General features: G+C 43.6%; 1 protein-coding gene across 1 annotated transcript in view; it reads right to left on the reverse strand.

The window, feature by feature from the left end:
- Positions 1–2,017: 2,017 nt before the first annotated feature.
- The window catches only part of slc45a4a (solute carrier family 45 member 4a), a gene marked incomplete at both ends in the record, with an annotated part of 34,788 nt that continues 19,280 nt past the window's right edge, over positions 2,018–17,525 (reverse strand). The window contains 12 exons of the mRNA XM_080010152.1: positions 2,018–2,201; positions 2,873–3,027; positions 3,135–3,203; positions 3,502–3,632; positions 3,742–3,822; positions 3,909–4,008; positions 4,152–4,313; positions 4,417–4,688; positions 5,006–5,470; positions 5,704–5,899; positions 7,226–7,416; positions 8,073–8,252. Of these exons, the coding sequence (XP_079866278.1) occupies positions 2,018–2,201; positions 2,873–3,027; positions 3,135–3,203; positions 3,502–3,632; positions 3,742–3,822; positions 3,909–4,008; positions 4,152–4,313; positions 4,417–4,688; positions 5,006–5,470; positions 5,704–5,899; positions 7,226–7,416; positions 8,073–8,252 (2,186 nt within the window). The remainder of the gene's footprint in view (positions 2,202–2,872; positions 3,028–3,134; positions 3,204–3,501; positions 3,633–3,741; positions 3,823–3,908; positions 4,009–4,151; positions 4,314–4,416; positions 4,689–5,005; positions 5,471–5,703; positions 5,900–7,225; positions 7,417–8,072; positions 8,253–17,525) is intronic.

Raw genomic sequence — 17,525 nt, forward strand, 5'->3', positions numbered from 1 at the left:
CGACCGATTCCATCGACACAATTGACATTGACGACAGACTATTATTATTATTATTTTTTTTTTTTCCGTCAGGAAAAATCCAAGCATTGAAACAATGGAAGTGCAGTTTACCGTGTTCTGAAACTGGAGCAGAGAGGGGGAGAGGGAGAAGGAGGGAGGGAGCGGGTGGAGGCTCTCGCCCTCTACGCTCAGCGCTGTTGAGAAACTACTCCGGATCTCACTTCCCCTCGGCTCGTAAAGAAACTTTAAAAAGGGCAGGTGCTCAAAAAAAAAAAAAAAGGCACAGCTCTGGTTCCAGGCAGCTTGCCGCTCTGGACAAACAGAGCAGCACAGTGGTGCGCAGATCACTGGAAGGAGACGCCCCGTCAGGGCACCCGTGATCTGCACTCCGTTGTACCCCCCCGCACTTGCGTGCCGCTCTATATGCAGATCTTGTCATAATAATATAGCAATACATATTATAATCTCATAGAGAAGGATTTTGATTTATTTTGTTTCCTTAGTTCCTTACTTGTATGGAAAATGAAAAATGTAAACCTAACTCAGAATTGGAGAGGAGGTTTTCTTTGTTTCTCCTCCAGACAGTGGTGCGCACCGGCTCCCATGCCTGTCTTTTTATTTTAGATCTATTTATTTTAGGTTGTTTCCTACATGTATGAAACAACATTTTTAAACACAACTGAGTTAAGGGGACTGTCCCGTCCCGTTCCAAAAAAAAACGTGCGTCTACACTGTTTGGACTACTTGGACTACTAAGTCTGTAGCCTCGCCCGCCATCTTTGGTGTGCTGTAAAACTCTGCAGTGTCATTGTGTCAGGTCCTGCCTCCTGCAAGCTCTACCCAGGCTCCGCCCCTCATCTAAAACGGAGTATTTCCAGGTAGTGTAAACATGTCTGACACAGACAATCACCCGTTTTTTGCTACCTGTGTGAACGGGCAACTATCCGGACATTGTCCGGAGTGCATGTGTGAAAGCAGGTTCATTGTCACGCAGGACTGAAAACAAGGTCCCAGGTATGAATTTGGGACTTTTGCCCAGGGCCAGCTATTAAAAATAATAATAATAATAATACAGGGTCCCCAATGCAACGGGCACATTTTGGGTACTGCCCCAACACCAGTAGTCTTAAAGCTACAGCATCAGGGTGCTGTGAAGCAGAGCCTTTTTCGGCTCTTGTCCTAGGGCTTCATTTTGGTGAACTCAGCGCCTCTACACGCAGACACCTTGGACAGACACACTCTCGCCCGCCATGTTGAATCATGTTGTTCTTCCTTTGCTGAATCAGCAAAGGAAGAACAGCTTTTTCAAACATTTCTCAGTAATAATTGCAGCTTTTTGTTTTTCAATATAGGGTTCATTATTCAGGTAGTCGAAGAGTTATCGTTGCCCCCGGTGACCATGTGCATGTCGGAAGAATCCCCTGAAGTTCCTTGTCCCGGGGGGGGCGGCAGCTCGGCAGCGCACCCCCGGAGGCCCTGAGTGAGAGACATGGCCGCTTCTCTCCACGATAACCACGTCCTCCTCCAGACCAAGATCTATAAATGATTCAGGCAAAGGAATTTGGTCAAGGTGGGACCAGTGTCCTGTAGTGTGGAGAACACCGGCCTCCTAACGGAGTGTCGGTTGTTCCCTTCCCCAAATTTCTACACAGCATTAATTATTTATAGACCTTGCCCGAACACTGCAAAGAAAATAAAAATGAGTAGAACCGAATCGGACCTGGCTGAACTGGTCAAACACAGACAATGATCAGGCCAGCTCAGTGGATACAAGCACAGGACTGTGGACCACTGGACCGGCCTGGACCACAATAAGGCCTCCCCTTCCTCCTCTTAGTTCATGTATTTTTTGGAATCTTTCTTCCAGCATTCTTTGCTCAGTCGTGGCGGAGTGAAGGAGAAGAAAGGAGAGGGAGGGGAATCTTGAGTTCTACATTCCATTGGTGTTGGTGGTTGATGTCGCTCCAACCGTACGGAGCTTGCAAGTTTTCCTCTACGTTCAAATTCAGCTGACCAATCACAGCACAGACTCGTTGTCCACATGACCGGGGGTTGTAGTGGTGGTGGTGGCATTTCCTTTCTTGTTGAGTTTTAGGAAGCTTGGTTTCTCTATGACGATGGCGACGGGCATTCCTGTGCCGTTGCTATGCTCTGGCGCCGTCAAGGCCCGCTTCTCCAATGCCTTGGTCGACTCCCCCTCTCTGTCAATCACAGCATCAATCAGAACCTTTTCCAAGCTAAATGAAAATAATATTATTTCATTTTTAAATATGCTTTCTTTGTGTGGATTCTACATAAATATGGTGATTTTGTGATTCATTTGGTGACTTAGGTGATTTGGTGATTTGGTTTAAATATCGATGATTACAAATCTCAGACTTAAAGTTGCAGTGTGTATAACTGAGTTACATCTAGCAGTGAGGTTTCAGATTGCAACCAACTGAATACCCCTCCCTTCACACTCCCTTCACATGCTTGTAGGAGAGCCTACTGTGGCTGCGAAACTCACAAAAAAATGCGAAAGGCCCTCTCTAGAGCCAGTGTTTGGTTTGTCCGTTCTGGCCTACTGTGGAAACATGGCTGCCTCCGTGGAAGGGGACCTAACCTGCTCCCTATGTAGATATAAACTGCTTATTCTAAGGTAACGAAAATACAACAATTCTTATTTTCATGAGATTATACACTTATTAAAACATACTTATGAATATTATATTCCACTTCTGCCAGGTCCGTTCCACTAAATGGCAAAATGTAATTCTACACTTTAAGGTGAAATAGTAAACTGTGGTAAATAAATAGTAAAACATATACAATAAAATGACAATAAAATGACAATTTTCCATTACAACCTAGTTTAAATGTTTTTTCTCACCCGTTGTTTGGAGTTGGGTAAACAACCAGGAACCAGGCGGTGAAGAAGCTGAGAATGGAGCCCCCAGAGGCTACCATGGGAATGACACGCACACTACCCACCGCTTCGACCACGGCACCCAACGCTGACGCCACTAAGATCTGGCTTATGTAAACCTGGAAACATATATTACATTACAACACAGATTAACAACACATCATAGTGTACTTTTAGATCCAACGGACTGACAGATGGATTTATTTAGAATAGCACGACCGCCCACCTGGCAGGATAAGATGGCACAGTCGATGCCGAAGCCCCTCCGGGAGTTTCCAGGACTGTGATGGATGTACTGGAAGATAGAAGATAGAGACCATTTAAAAAGTTGGAAGATTGTCCAGGTTTGATTATTCAGATAGGCCATGTAATTGGCCATACAGTAGTCTCAAAAAAGAAATTCCCAGGCCCTGCACTCTGTTTATGCATGAATTAGGTATTTTGACTCAATCTAGCCCCCTTACGACCCATTCAAGGCAGACAGGAGCACTGCAGATGAGTTAGCTCTCACTTGGTCACATTGTCCCGTTGCTCTAAAAACCTGTCCTGATTTCCTTTTTTAACCCAAGGACGGTGCATTGAGAGTTCTGTACCTCTTTGATCTCGTGGTACTGGCCCAGTAAAGCGTATGGGCAGTAGGAGATGCTCATGGAGATGACGCCCATACTGCTGATCATCACCATGGAGACGTACACATTGGGGAAGATCGCCATGACGGCTGTTCCTACAGATGAGAGAAGAGAAGATCCCAAAATATGTTGTTTTACCATTAATCACATTGCACTGAATTGTGTAATACTACATTGTACTTCAGTCTAGTGGCAGTTCCACACCTATGGAGAAGCCCAGAGTCCCGAGGATGTAGATGATCTTGATGCTTAGGTCGAAGTTATCCAGATACTTCTGAAGGATGGCTGGAGGGAGAGATGGAGAGAGGGATGAGATGGAGCAGGGGAGAAATCAAAGACTCTGTCAGTCGTTCAGTAGGTCAGCCTTTTACCTGAGCAAACAGCAGCTGTCATGGCGTATATCACCAGCCCCCAACATCCCATCTGAACTCCTTTGTGGTAGTTTGCTAAGGCTGTCGAGTTAGCAGGAGCCTAGAGAAAGAGAGCGAGAGAGAGCAAACAAAGAAAGGCAAAGAACAGGTTGACACCAGCAATCAAGTGGAGTCTGGTAATATCAGCAGATTATAAGACCGCAAAGAAAGAGACAAGAAGAAGTGTGTGTCTGTAAAATTTACCGTGGGATCTCCGTGGTAGATGACCTGTCCCATGAAGTCTGTGTAGAAGACGGCCTCAGCGATGATGGAGAACCAGGTGAGCAGGTGGCAGACGCACAACCTGAGCAGCTCTGGAGGCATCTTCAGCATGGACAACCACAGCAGCTGTACTGTGGTCTCCACCTGCAGAGAGAGAGAGAGCGAGAGAGAGAGAAACAATTGGCAGAATTTAGAATCACATAAAACATCTATCCATCCATCTCTCTATCCATCCATCTATCTTCACCTCTCCCTCCTCGCTCTCTGTGTCTCCGCTGGAGGAGTTGGTGTTTCCGCTCTGATGCCGGTTCCTTTGGTGGTGTCTGTGCCGGTGTCTGGCCTCCACCTCGTACAGGTCGTTCATGCTGCGTGACGGCTTGATGAGCAGGGCGGCGTTGGCCCGCCGGTAGCGGTAGCGGTGGCTCCCGACGCGGCCGTAGTAGGAGAAGGTGCAGGACGGCTGGCGGTAGAAGGTGTGACGCCGCCGAGACTGCCGCACAGAGGCGCCGGTGCTGGCAGCTGTGAGGAGGGAAACACAGCAAGTGATTACTAATGTCTGGGAGTTCTTTTAGCGGAAGGGCCAATGGTACAGAGAGTCAGGAAAAGAGATAAAGGAGGTGAAAAAATATATATAGTGTGTGTCTGTGTGTGTATACAGTAGGTGTGTGTGTGTGTGTGTGTGTGTGTGTGTATATATATATATATATATATATATATATGACAAACATGACATAAAAATACAATGCTATGTTTTGAGTTTTATGCCAATGTAAAAAAAGAATTACATAAAATAGTCCTACAATTTTTAAACAAATCAAAATAAATAACAGCCTCACCCTTGACCATTCCAGCACGGTGTGCCTGGCCTTTGGCACTGATTCCATTCACTCTGGCTCTATTAGCGTTAGCCACGTTGGCCAACAGGCGGCCGTTTGGGGACTGCTGCTCGTTCAGCTGGTTGTTGAGCAGCGCCTCCTCCCCGTCGTCGTTTTCCATTTCCTGGAGGAACGCGGAGAGGCGAGAGATCTTTGTCGTGACCGGAGCGTTCGACTGGTGGCTGTTGCTCTGCGGGCGGAGCAGATCCTGGCTCCCGGTGCTGCTGCTCCGTCTGTGGTTGAACGGCTGGGGAGGCGGAGAGCCGCGATTGGTGGAAAAGACGGAAGCGGTCCTGGGAGGAGAGCCGTGATAGGACGAGAGGTGGTCGGCGAAAATGGATGGCTCAATGTGGTGCAGGAACAAGGCATCGTGGTCCAAGTGGTCAAGGGTGGCCTCCGCCATGGCCAGAACACTGTCACTCTTACCTGGAGGCGAGGGAGGGAGGGAAAAAGAGAGAGATGTTAATTTCGGAGATGAAGTGTTAGATATTCTGTAGAGTCAATGGACAAAAAAGAGGTGCAAAGCCACGGATGGAACAATCCAGGAACAAAGCATCCTTTTCTCTGGCCCCGATTTCTATCTCGACATGACCTCGACCATGCCATTGGTCAGGATGGAGATATGATGGAGGAAAGGGAAGGATAGAAGCTGAACTTACTCCTAACCAGCTCCACCTCAAGAAAGGACATGTCCATATCTCCGTTCTCCGAGTGCTCTTCTCCGTACGGGTCATAAAGTTCGTAGCCCTCCATCGTGTTGTCTTCTCCGATCATCTCCAACTGGGGAGTGGGTCCATGCAGAAGACCAGTTCTTCCATTCGTTGAAGGGTGAGGGTGAGCAGGCCCTGGACTCTCCTAGAATATAATGTGATATATAACATTCATTAATAGTATTATTACTGTATAATTATTGTATTATAATTGTATATAAGATCATAGAACAGAATGGCTTTGTTGTAGCATTGAAGACCTCTGGTAACCAAACCCTATTAATATAGACTTGACAAGTTGCCAATCTGAAATACAAGCTATTATTATGCTCTATTATTACCTAATATTATGACCTATTATGCTCCTTTTCAAGTATATTTAAGTAAATATAGGTCTCTGAGGTCCCCAAAACATGTTTTTGAATTTTTTTGTGGACAATACCACTCAGATTATGCATTCTATCCATTCTAACATCTCTTAACCCCCCTCTTAACCGCTCCTGTTCCAGTCTGTTTAGTGGGTGGAGCCACCCTCCTGAGGCCCCTAGTTCTTTGAGCAAATGGGGTTTGAGCACAAGTTCCGGGTTCTGTGAGCCAATGGGGTTTGAGCATGGCTCTGCTGTCCGTTGTTTATAGTCTGTAAACTTTCGCTGCTTTCACCTTCAACAGTCCACCAAAATCTGTTCCTGAACAAATCGGAGGCGGGGAGTAAGAAATCCAGTTGCTGAATCTTCACTCAAATTAGATCTACAAGGCGTCATTTAAAACTTTGTTCCGACTTTTGTTGCCGTGCTTCAAGCTTGTGGGAGACGGAAACAAGGATTTTTTGTTTCATGTAAATGTTGGAAAATAAAATAAAATAAAATCATCTACAATAAAAACATGTTTTTATTGGTTTTGTTTGGAGAAACGCACAGTGGATCGCGCACCTTAGCCTACAGTTTATCTACCGCATACTTTTTTTTCTTTTTCTTTTTTTAAAGAAACACACAGCAGAATAATTTTTTAAAACTTACATTTCCATCGTCTGCAGTTTCTTCACGGAACGTTGGTATTAATACCTCTTTCTTTTAAAAGATTTGTGCTGGTCTGTAAGCCAAAAGAGCAGTTCCCAGCCTTGGGTGGACTCAGATGGATGGTTCTAATTCTACTTAAAGTCTTGAATTATGTAGATAAGGACTGCAAATCTGAACAGCTTGTTTCATGACATTTTTTATGAAACGGACAGCTCACAAAAAACTGACTGAGTTATCTTTTTTCAGTTTGTGTGTTAATAGACCCATCAGAGACCCAAATGCATGTGCACAAGCACAGGAAAAAGTGAGTCTTTTACAACCAATCAATACAAAATGCACACACACACACACACACACACACACACACACACACACACACACACACACACACACACACACACACACACACACACACACACACACACACACACACACACACACACACACACACACACCTGGTCCAGCCTGTCGTGCTGGGGCGTATACTGCTGCTCCTCGATACTGAACAGGTGAAGCACCACGGAGGCGGAGAAGAGGATCGCGGCGAAGAAGAAGAGGATCTGCTCCTGGGACTTGAAGATCTGGCCCAGGAAGGTGTGTGTCCAGTCCAGACCCCCCAGGGCATAGCCCACAGCACCCCCGAGACCTGCACACAGATAAAAATAATGAAGATAAAGATGGTGATAATAAAAGAGGATGTTCCTTTAAATGATACTGAGATTAGGGCTTTTTAAAAAGAAGAGATTTGAATCTGAAATGGGTTCCATTCCATTCCATTTCCAAAAAGCTTCTCACTGCAGTGTTCTTCTATTTTAGAAGAATTATGGAGAGTTGAAACATATATTCTACAAAGAATGACAATATAAGACGATTAATTTGTCTCTGTAGTTCCTTAGGTTATTACCAGCCATGTATAATTTGCCATGGCTATAATCGCCTCATGAGACCATCGTGACAATGTGAAGATGCCAAAGTGATTGTCAAATTGATATTTTGACATTACTACAATGATTGTATCTCTTTGTAAATTATTGTTCTGTTTTAGCTAAAAAGTTAAAAAAAACGGCAAAAAATGAAGGCAAAGAAACAAGCAAAAAATGTATAATTAAAACAGACAAGATTTACTCCACAAGGTAGTGATATCGGTTGTTTCTCTCTTGTCGGCAATATAAACAATATAACATTACCATTATTGGACGTTTATCTCATGCTAGTATGATAGGCCTCAATATTTGATGGAGCAGCTCTAAGCGCAGTTTTAAACACGCAGATGTGGGAACCATGTAGGACCATGTGCTGTACCTGCCGACGCAGCGTGGATGTTGAGCGCCATGTCCTGCTCCTCGGTGTCGGCCACGTCCAGCAAGTACGCTCGGATCGGACCCTCGGTGGCGTCTGCGCAGAAATCCAACACCACCACGCCCAGAACCGTCAGAACAATCCCTATGGGCTGGTTGCCCTGCTCGTCCCCCAGAGCAAGACCTGGGTGGGAGAGAGAGACGGGGCGGGGGATTTAGACATTTATTTATTCATTTATTTATTATTTTTTTTATGACATTTATTCCCTTTAGGCTTTTAACTCAGGGTTAACTTGACTTAAAAGAAGAGAAAACAGAGCTGATATGGTGATTGGTTTATGACCGAGCTGGACTGTTAGTGATGTGGTGTTAAATGTCACACGTAGGCACGCACCACAACACACACACACACACACACTATATGGAAGCTGGATCACTGAACATTGTGTGTGTCCCTTGTCATATACTGTACATTATGACCTTGCCTAAGGCTGTTTGGTGTGTGTGTCTGTGTGTGTGTGTGTATATGTTTGTGTGTATGTGTGTGTGCATGCACGCACGCAGAGATGGGCAGTATTACATGCATTTAAAATACATATCTGAATTATTTATTTAATGCGTATCTTGAGGTTCATGTTTTATAGTATATTGCAATTTTGTAAATACATTGTTGGTATATTATAAAAAAAAAAATTCTACTTTCTATTTCTATGAATAATTTTTCTTTATCGGCTATGTTCCCTGATGTGTCTTGCTCCAACATTTCCCTCTGGAGAGGAATAAAGTATTCATCTATCCATCCATCCATCCATCTCTCCATTTCTAGCTCTCCTTCTATCCATCTATCTGTTTTGTAATTTGTATTTGACCTGAGTGAAAAAAAGTCAAGTTTATCTGTACGCATATTTAATAGAGTACACATGGGCAATTCAAAGTGCTTTAGGTAAGCTATAAAAGGTACTATATAAAAAAAGAATATTAAAAGCATAGCAATAAAAAACTTAAAACAGATAAAAATATCAAAGTCTGAGATGAAAGGTCAAAATGCGGGTCAAGTACAGTCCCAGTGCAGTCTCGGTGACGTAGCGTGACTTAACAAACTTGTGTGTGTGAAACAAAGACGTATCACGGCTTTGGAGCCGTGCACGTAGCGGACAATGGAGCGGCGGCATGACCCGCTAGGCTGGCAGACAGACAGGAAGTGGATTGTGATTGGCAGAGAGGTGGGAGCAAACAGGAAGCATTTCCCTGTGAACTGTCTGGTCCCGTGTTCCCATGTCAACACACGCACTGGTTACTTCAACTTTCCCACATCGCCAAGTGGTTCTCTTATGACCATGTATTTATATTTGTATGCACTTTCACCCTTTCCCTTTTCTTTCCTTCCTCAGGCTCATGGCAGCACTCTATCTCTCCCATTCTCACACACACACACACACACACACACACACACACACACACACACACACACACACACACACACACACACACACACACACACACACACACACACACACACACACACCTTAGAGGTATAGGCAAGGTCATACTGTATATATATATATATATATATATCTTCCCAGGTGACCTCTTCATAAAAAAGGTTTTCCCAGTAAGCCGCAGTCAGCAGGGACACACAATGGTACTGATAGTGAATAGAACAGAAAACAACTATTTATTCTATAAGGCAACGCACATAGAATCAGAGGAAAAGAAGGTGGAGGGGGAGTTCTACCCTGCAAACGTGCTCTTGAGCAAAGAACTGAGGGGTATTGTTCTGCAGCTGGCTTCACATTGGATTAAAAAAAAAAAAAAGGAAACTTCCTCCTTGAGGCTCCAAATCGGCTGACTCATCGGCTCAATTGCTGATGTCTCTTTAGCTGAGTTTGTAGATCGTCCCAATGGTTCAATTCTGCCTTATTTGCTGGCAGTATTGACTATTTTCTCTGGCCAGAATCTAACATTTAGACCATAGCTGTCAACCCTCCTGTTTTTCTCCGGGATTCTCCCGTATTTTAGCCTTATTATCCACTGTCCCCCCAGTTATTTATTTTCCCTTAAATATCACGTATTTTAAACCTTTCTAAAAAAATAAATAAAAGGTTGGTCGTGCCGGCCATCTATAATAGTGCAGTGTGTATTTTATTATAGATTCATTCATTGTAATTGAATGAATCAAAAAAAAACACTGTGCATAACGTGTGGCACCCCACCAACGGTGTGCCACTGGGACGGGAAATTTCCCCATATTGTCAAATCCCAATGTTGACAGGTATGATTTACACCAGGGGTTCCAAAACTGGGGGTTATGGCCCCCTACGGGTGCTTAAAGGAATTGAAGGGGGTCCTCAGCAAAATTAGCAAGATAAAAAGAATAATAAAAAGAAGAAAAAAAAAAATTGTAATAAATAAATAAATAAAAATGACATATTATTTTACATTTTACATTTTTTCCCACAAAATATATTTTCTCAACTCAACAAATAATGGTGAGTATTTGTTGTGAGAATTGTTGTGCCATAGCTTAGTCTTCCAAGGGGGGCCTTGCCATAAAAAAAAGTTTGGTAACCACTGATTCAGAGTGTAGTCGAATATAATTGACAACATAACATTCTATTTTCACTGCCACGTATGCTTAACACTGCAGTTAATGTGTGCATGCCGTTAATGTGTTTATGGGTTTATGTGTCCGCAGTTAATACACATGTAATTACACTGAGGGTCAGTGTTTGTGTCTGATATGAGCCCTCGTCTGCCATAGCTGCTCGCAGTTATTCACTGATTGCACACGCTTAATGAAGTGTGTGTGTGTGTATGTGTGTGTGTGTGTGTGTGTGTGTGTGTGTGTGTGTGTGTGTGTGTGTGTGTGTGTGTGTGTGTGTGTGTGTGTTTGGTTGTATGAGGTGTTAGGTGCATGAAGACATGTATAAAATCATGTAGGGAAAAAAACAGTCAATCAGACTGTATGTGTGTGTACAGGACAGCACTCACACAGTGTGTCTGGAACTACACTCATGCTTTACCGCCATGATCAATATCTGCACATGCTGATTGGCAGCTGATCGATATCTTTGATTATGTAGTGTGTGCTGGATTAATATGGCCTCAACGGCACTTTGCTATTGTAACAGGACAGATGTTTGACCTTGAAAACATCAATCCTTCGACCCTTTACGGTCAAATTCTCTAGCAGTGCAGGGCCCCGGCAGCAATGTCCACTTTGTATGAGGAAGAAGCACAGCGTGAAGCATCTAATTTGTAAATATCTAAAGAATTCAGATATCTGTAAGCCATATCGCTGATGTAGCTGCTGAAAGGATGGTAAAATCTGGCCATCGAATAGATCTCCTAGCTTTGGTAGCCCCTGGCTGTACCATGCTTTAAAGACAAGGTTTTGACAGCCTGGCAGAAAGTGTGGGCCATCTAGAATAGGAGTAAGAAAGGATCTTAACTGAGCATGGCCCTCTATGGTACGTATGGACCCCCAGGCTTTGATTGCGCTTAAAGTGATAGGTTTAGTACTTTTGCTCCACATAAAATAACTCAGCCAGCCTTCAAGCACCGAGATAATCTTGTTTGATAACAAAATATGGATGATTTGCAGTGGGTCTGGGCACGATGTTCATTAGGCTTGGGCGATCATGCAAAATTCCAATCACGATGAAACGATGGGGGGCAGTGATCGCCAATCGATTTTATCAGGGGTGCGCGCATAGAACCTAATGTAATGTGGCAAATGCGATCTCCACGTTCCAGAAGTGCAGGATTTATAATTTACAAGTATTTACACAAAAACCTACAGTTTTTTACTAAATTAAATCCCATAGCAACAGGGAGATGTGCATCCCGACAGTGGGAACGCACAGGTTTTTTTGGAACAGTACAAGTAAGGACTTGGACAGTTCCTTAACTCAATTATGTTTAAAAATTTGGTTTCATACATGTTGAAACAAACAAAAATAAAAACAGACACAGGAGCCTGCACGCAGGAGGAGAAACAAAAAAACTCTGTTCCAATTCTGAGTTAGGTTTACGTTTTTCATTTTCCATACAAGTAAGAAACTAAGGAAACAAAATAAATGTTTTTTTTTAATTAATGGGTGTCGAGGTAGAGGATTGTCTGTTCAAGATATATTCATGAGGAACTCATGAACCTCACACCTCGCGTCCGTCATCAATATCAATTATGATGGATGGAGTCGATCTCTGATGACGGAGTTGATCACTGATAGACGATTAAATCGTAAATTGGCCCAAGCCTAATGTTCATTTTAATCCTACCCAGCCAGGAAAGAGGAAGGGGGGCCCAGCAAACAAAATCTGCCTTCCAGAAGGAGAGGGAGATCGGCCCTAAACATCTGACCATATGTGGGAGTGCATATGTATATGCACTCCCAAGTAAACAAAACCAGAGTTGACCATCAGAAAGGAAAGGGATCTGACCTGCTTGGGATAGACGTTAGAGACCTCAGCAGCATGGCCTCAGACTAAATAAAATTTTGTATCCTGAGAAAGGCCGGAAAAAGTGTCATGAATCCTGCCCTGATCTCCCAGGATTTATATGTGCTTTCATGTTTTACTTTCATGTGGTCATTTCCTCATGCCATGTCACTAACCTCCATGTAATTTCATTACGACCCACTCACTTTTGTGTGCTGTCACTCCCTTCCCTTCACCTGGTTTCCTCCGCCCGCAGCTCATTCCCTCATTGGTCCCACAGTATAAATACCAGCGCACTTCCTTTTGTTCTCTGCCAGATTGTCTCTTGCATTACGCTTAGCTTTCCTGCATACTACCTGTTTCCTTTACCTTCCGTCCAAGCCTCTGCCTGTTTCCCTGGGCCCTGATTCTCTGCCTGTTCCCTGCCAGGCAAGTTTGCCTTCTGACTGATTTCCCGGTTTTGTCCCCTGCCTGTTTGTTGGAATAAAGCTTGTGGAATTTGACTTCTTACCTGATTTTTTTGTGTCGTGCTTATGTGTTCATATCCATTCCGTGGCAGTGAGTGTAACAGTACAATCTGGCGATGAATAAACCCAGCCGACTCAGAGACTCTCAGACGAGAGATGGTGGCACAGGCTTGTGCTCTACATCAACATGAGCAACAGCTCTCCACCATTACGGGGGCTCTCTAGGAATCCTCCGCATGCCATGACGATCGTTTGGCATGAGAAATAGAAGTTTGTGATAAAAATATGAATAAGTCATCAATGTACAGTAACCTATGCTCCCTCTCCATCAAAGATGGAGAGAGGGAGCGTAAGAGGGAAGTGGCTTGGCTAAGAGGGTTGCCCTGTCTGTCCCCACGTGAAGGGAAAGTCCAGCCCATTGATTAGAAGCTGCCATTGGAGTGTTGTATGGAACTCTGACCCAATTAACAAAGTTATCGACCAGGTACAATTTCTCTAGTGTATAAAACAAATAAGCCCTCGGTCGAATGCCTTCTCGACATCAAGAGAAAGTACAAGGGCAGAGTCCTTGTAGCCCTTAAAAAGCTGAAGGATATTAAGGAGCCTTTTCATATTACCACAGGAGTTCCGGCCCTTAAAGAAACCGGTCTGGTCTTCCTCAATACTGTGAAGCAGCACTTTTTCACAACGCATGGCTCGTATTTTGGAAATCAATTTCTGATTAGAATTAAGTAGGGCTTTTGGCCTATAGGAGGCACAAATGTCAGGGTCCTTTCTTTTTCGAAGGATAAGAGCAAAATTGGCCTCCCTTAGTGATTGAATAGAATCCAATTTTTAAATGAGTGGTTAAACATAGCCAGCAAGGGGTCTAGGAGAATACTGTTAAACTCCTTATAAAACTCACACTCAAATCCACCTCGCCCTGCGGTCCCCTTAGATTTTAAAGCAAGCAGTTTTTCCTCTCTTGTGATTGGGGCATTAAACTGTAGTTTTTGAGCTTCGTTGGCCTTTGGGAGTCTCAGGTCTAAGAAATGTAGGTGCATAAGGGCGAGGGCATTGTCTGTCTGTTCCGACTTGTATAAGTTACAATAAAATAACGCAAACTGTTTTTAATAGTTTTGGTATGAAATGATTTGACACCATTGGAGTCTGTAATTGAAACAATAGTTTGAGAGCCTTCTTTTTGACAAGATTGGCAAGATATCTACTGGATATCCCCAAAGTCGTACAGCTTCTATCTAGCAAATTTGAGGAAGTGCTCAGAGTCCTGTATCAGTACAGTGCAGCACGTGTGGCCGTCAACTTCTTAAGTGAATTTTGGCTTGCGCTTGATATGTAGCGTTTCTCCAAGTCGGCTAATCTAGATTTCAGGAGCATATGCTGTTTTTTCATCGTCTCTGTCTCCCAAAGGATAGAAGGATTGTGGGGATGGTAGCTCTGGAGGTAGAGCTGGTGGTCTAGTGATCTAAAGGTTGCTGGTTCGATCCCAGGCTCCTCCTGCTAGCATGCTGTAGTGTCCTTGAGCAAGACACTTAACCCCTAATTGCTCCTGATGGCTGCGTCCGTCGGTGTTTGAACAATTGTAAGTCGCTTTGGATAAAAGCGTCTGCTAAATGACTAAATGTTAATGTTAATGTTAAGGATTGTCCGTAGATAAACAGTTAATTGAATAAAACACCTTGAATTCTGAAGTAAAGGAGGAAATGAAATGGTCATCTGTGAGAAGAGACGATTGAAGTCTCCGGCCTTGACAATGTTCAGAAAGAGAATAGACCATACAGTATATAGGGGAGCGTGGTCCAAGAAATTGATGCTACCTATAGTACATTACAGAACCAGGTACATTGATGAAGGAATGAAAAGGTAATCAATTCTAGTATAACCTTTATGGTGGACAGAAAAAAAGTAAACTTAGAGTCAGTGGGATGAAACTCCCTCCATACATCTGAATACCCAATGTCATGACATAGAAGTGAGAACCCTGGCTTGCTTTAAAGGAGGGGAGATGACTTGTGGGAGTTTATCAAGAGAGGGATTAAGATTAAAATGGCAGTGGAAATTCTCAGATGCCAGTTCTGCAAACTCAGCGAAGGCCTTCCGGTAGAAGTCCACTGGACTCGTTGGCGCAGCATACGGGCGCGGCGCAGCGTGCTGTACAGTAAGTGCACGCTTCCTATCAAACCATTGTTAATTCACTGCTGCGGCTCCACCGGCAGGAGAGCGATCAGAAGAGCACTGGGTGAGAGTCAAAGCGAGAGAAAGAATGAATGAAGAGAAGTCCATAATAAAAAGGGACACGGCCATCTCAGGTTGTCATTTTCTGACTGGACACCTCAACCCCGGGGTAATTTTAAGCCTGGTGACAGGCAATAAAAGCAGCTTCGGCTTTCCACGGAGGTTCCATCTGCGTCTCTTCCATTGTGTATGTCTCAACGACCCCGCCACGCGTCACAGTATTGAACCGACACGGTTCACAGCTGTGAACCATGTCTGTACGCTGCATCAATGCGTCCGGTGGACTTCTACCATTAGAGAGAAAATTGGGGGAATAGCCAGAAGTGCAACAGATATATTCACAGGTATAATAACTTTACCTTTACCTTCTTTGACTATATTTAATCTAAAATTAACTATAACTATTTTATCACAGTTAAGGGATGTAAATGTGAGCTCTTTAATGACCAAAATGGCCACAACTCTACTGAAAGAAGAATATGATATATAAACCTGCCTCACCCAGTTCCTTTGTAGTTTGGCATTGTCCTTGTCTTCCAAATGAGTCTCCTGGAGGAAACTAATGGAAACATCCTAATTTTTCTTAAATGTCAACACTGCCATTCTTTTGGCAGGATTTTGGAGACCGCGGACGATCCAAGAACAGAGCTTGATGGTATTTAAATTAGACATTCCATGAGACATTGTATATGGCCAACTGGCAGTGCAAAAAGTAAAACGTTTGCAGAAAACTAACGTCCTCCCGGTGGGAGTGACCGATATAAACTACAAAAGTAATGTTCACATTTCAAGCAGCGGCGCCACTCGGTCAGGAAATGTTAAAAAAAGAGAAGAGCATGGCATACGGTATCCCACGCTCCCATAGCCACTGTTTTACCACATCATATGCCTTGAGTTTCTTTATCGCCATCGCTGAGAAGTAGATGTAGAAAGAGAGCTTGGGTCGTTGCACGTTAAGGTGCCATTTTGCCTGGCACGGCGCGGTGCTTCCATCAGCCTCTGCTTTTCTCTGAATGTGTGGAATCACAGCAGCAGCAACCTGGGGGTTTTAATTCGGGTCCCGTTTCGTCGCTGCTAGCGCTCTTTCCATGTTTTTGGGCTTTGGTAGTCATCTTGAGAATGCGTGGCAGCCCAGCTTCAAAGAAATTCACCGGCTGACCCGTCTCTGTGCCTTCTGCAAAGCCAACAACCCGAATATTCAGGCGCCTGATGTAGTTCTCCGCCATATCCAAACTCTCAGTTAGAGCACTGACCTCCTTTTCCAGTTTGAAGATCCTCGGTTCTTCTGCTTTAGCGGAGTTTTCAACAGCTAGGATCCTAGCCTCTGCTTTGTCTAATCACTTGATAGTAGTCTGGAGCTCCGCAGAGTGCTTATGAATAGACTCCGCCTGAGTTTTTGGACTGAGTTTTTTGGCAATTACTTTAATAATATTAGCTGTCATCAAATGAAAAGCTTTAGCAAGGGCTGGGTGAGTCCGTCGGAGATATCGGATTCAGTGCGGTCGCCATCTTGTGTGTACTTGTGCATCTTGTGTGTACCATTTTGTGAAAAGACTACCGCCAAAAGTATTCTAAGGACATAACACAAAATGTTCATACCAAAAGTGGCTTCCAGCACCCGGTTGTTGTCAGGATAAACAAATAATTAGGGGGGGACGTGGTAAGAACCTGAAGAAAAAACTCAAAAGACAGATCCTGCAGGATGGCTGGACGCCCAATAGGTGAGGTATCTATGCCTTGTTAAACAAATGTGAAGCAAGAAAAAAATAATAATAATAATAATAATAATAATAAATAAATAAAAATAAACAAATGAGAAGCAGTATAGAGAGTAATCGTATCATCCATACCCATCCAGAAGCTTAATTAATTGTATGGGTTGAAGTATCATCATAGACACCATGCCGCAGTGAACAGGCAGCTTCATAAATTGAAAGCAAAATAGGACCGATAGCAACCGGCAAAAAATTCTGGTATGAAAAAAGGTTTAGCTAAAAGCTACTGTCATGGAAAATCTCAGTTCTGAAGCGAGCGCTATCTGCATCCCACATTAAAAGTGGAGAAGATCAAACCAACCACATTCGTTCTCCACGGCTTTGCAATCCTCATCTGTGAAAACCGATACTATACTAATACTAATACTAATACTAATACTAATTTTCCCCATGAAAGTCTCCAACCGCCTGTAAACATGACGTCATGTGTAAAACATAAGGCCTTAGTCGAGAAGTTTATAAAGGAAATTTAGTTCACTCATACTATACTCACATGCCAACCTCTAGACCTTTTAAGGTCTTAAATCTCTTCTGAAGACT

The sequence above is a fragment of the Zeus faber genome (genome assembly GCF_960531495.2).
Source record: "Zeus faber genome assembly, chromosome: 1".
NCBI lineage: Eukaryota > Metazoa > Chordata > Actinopteri > Zeiformes > Zeidae > Zeus > Zeus faber.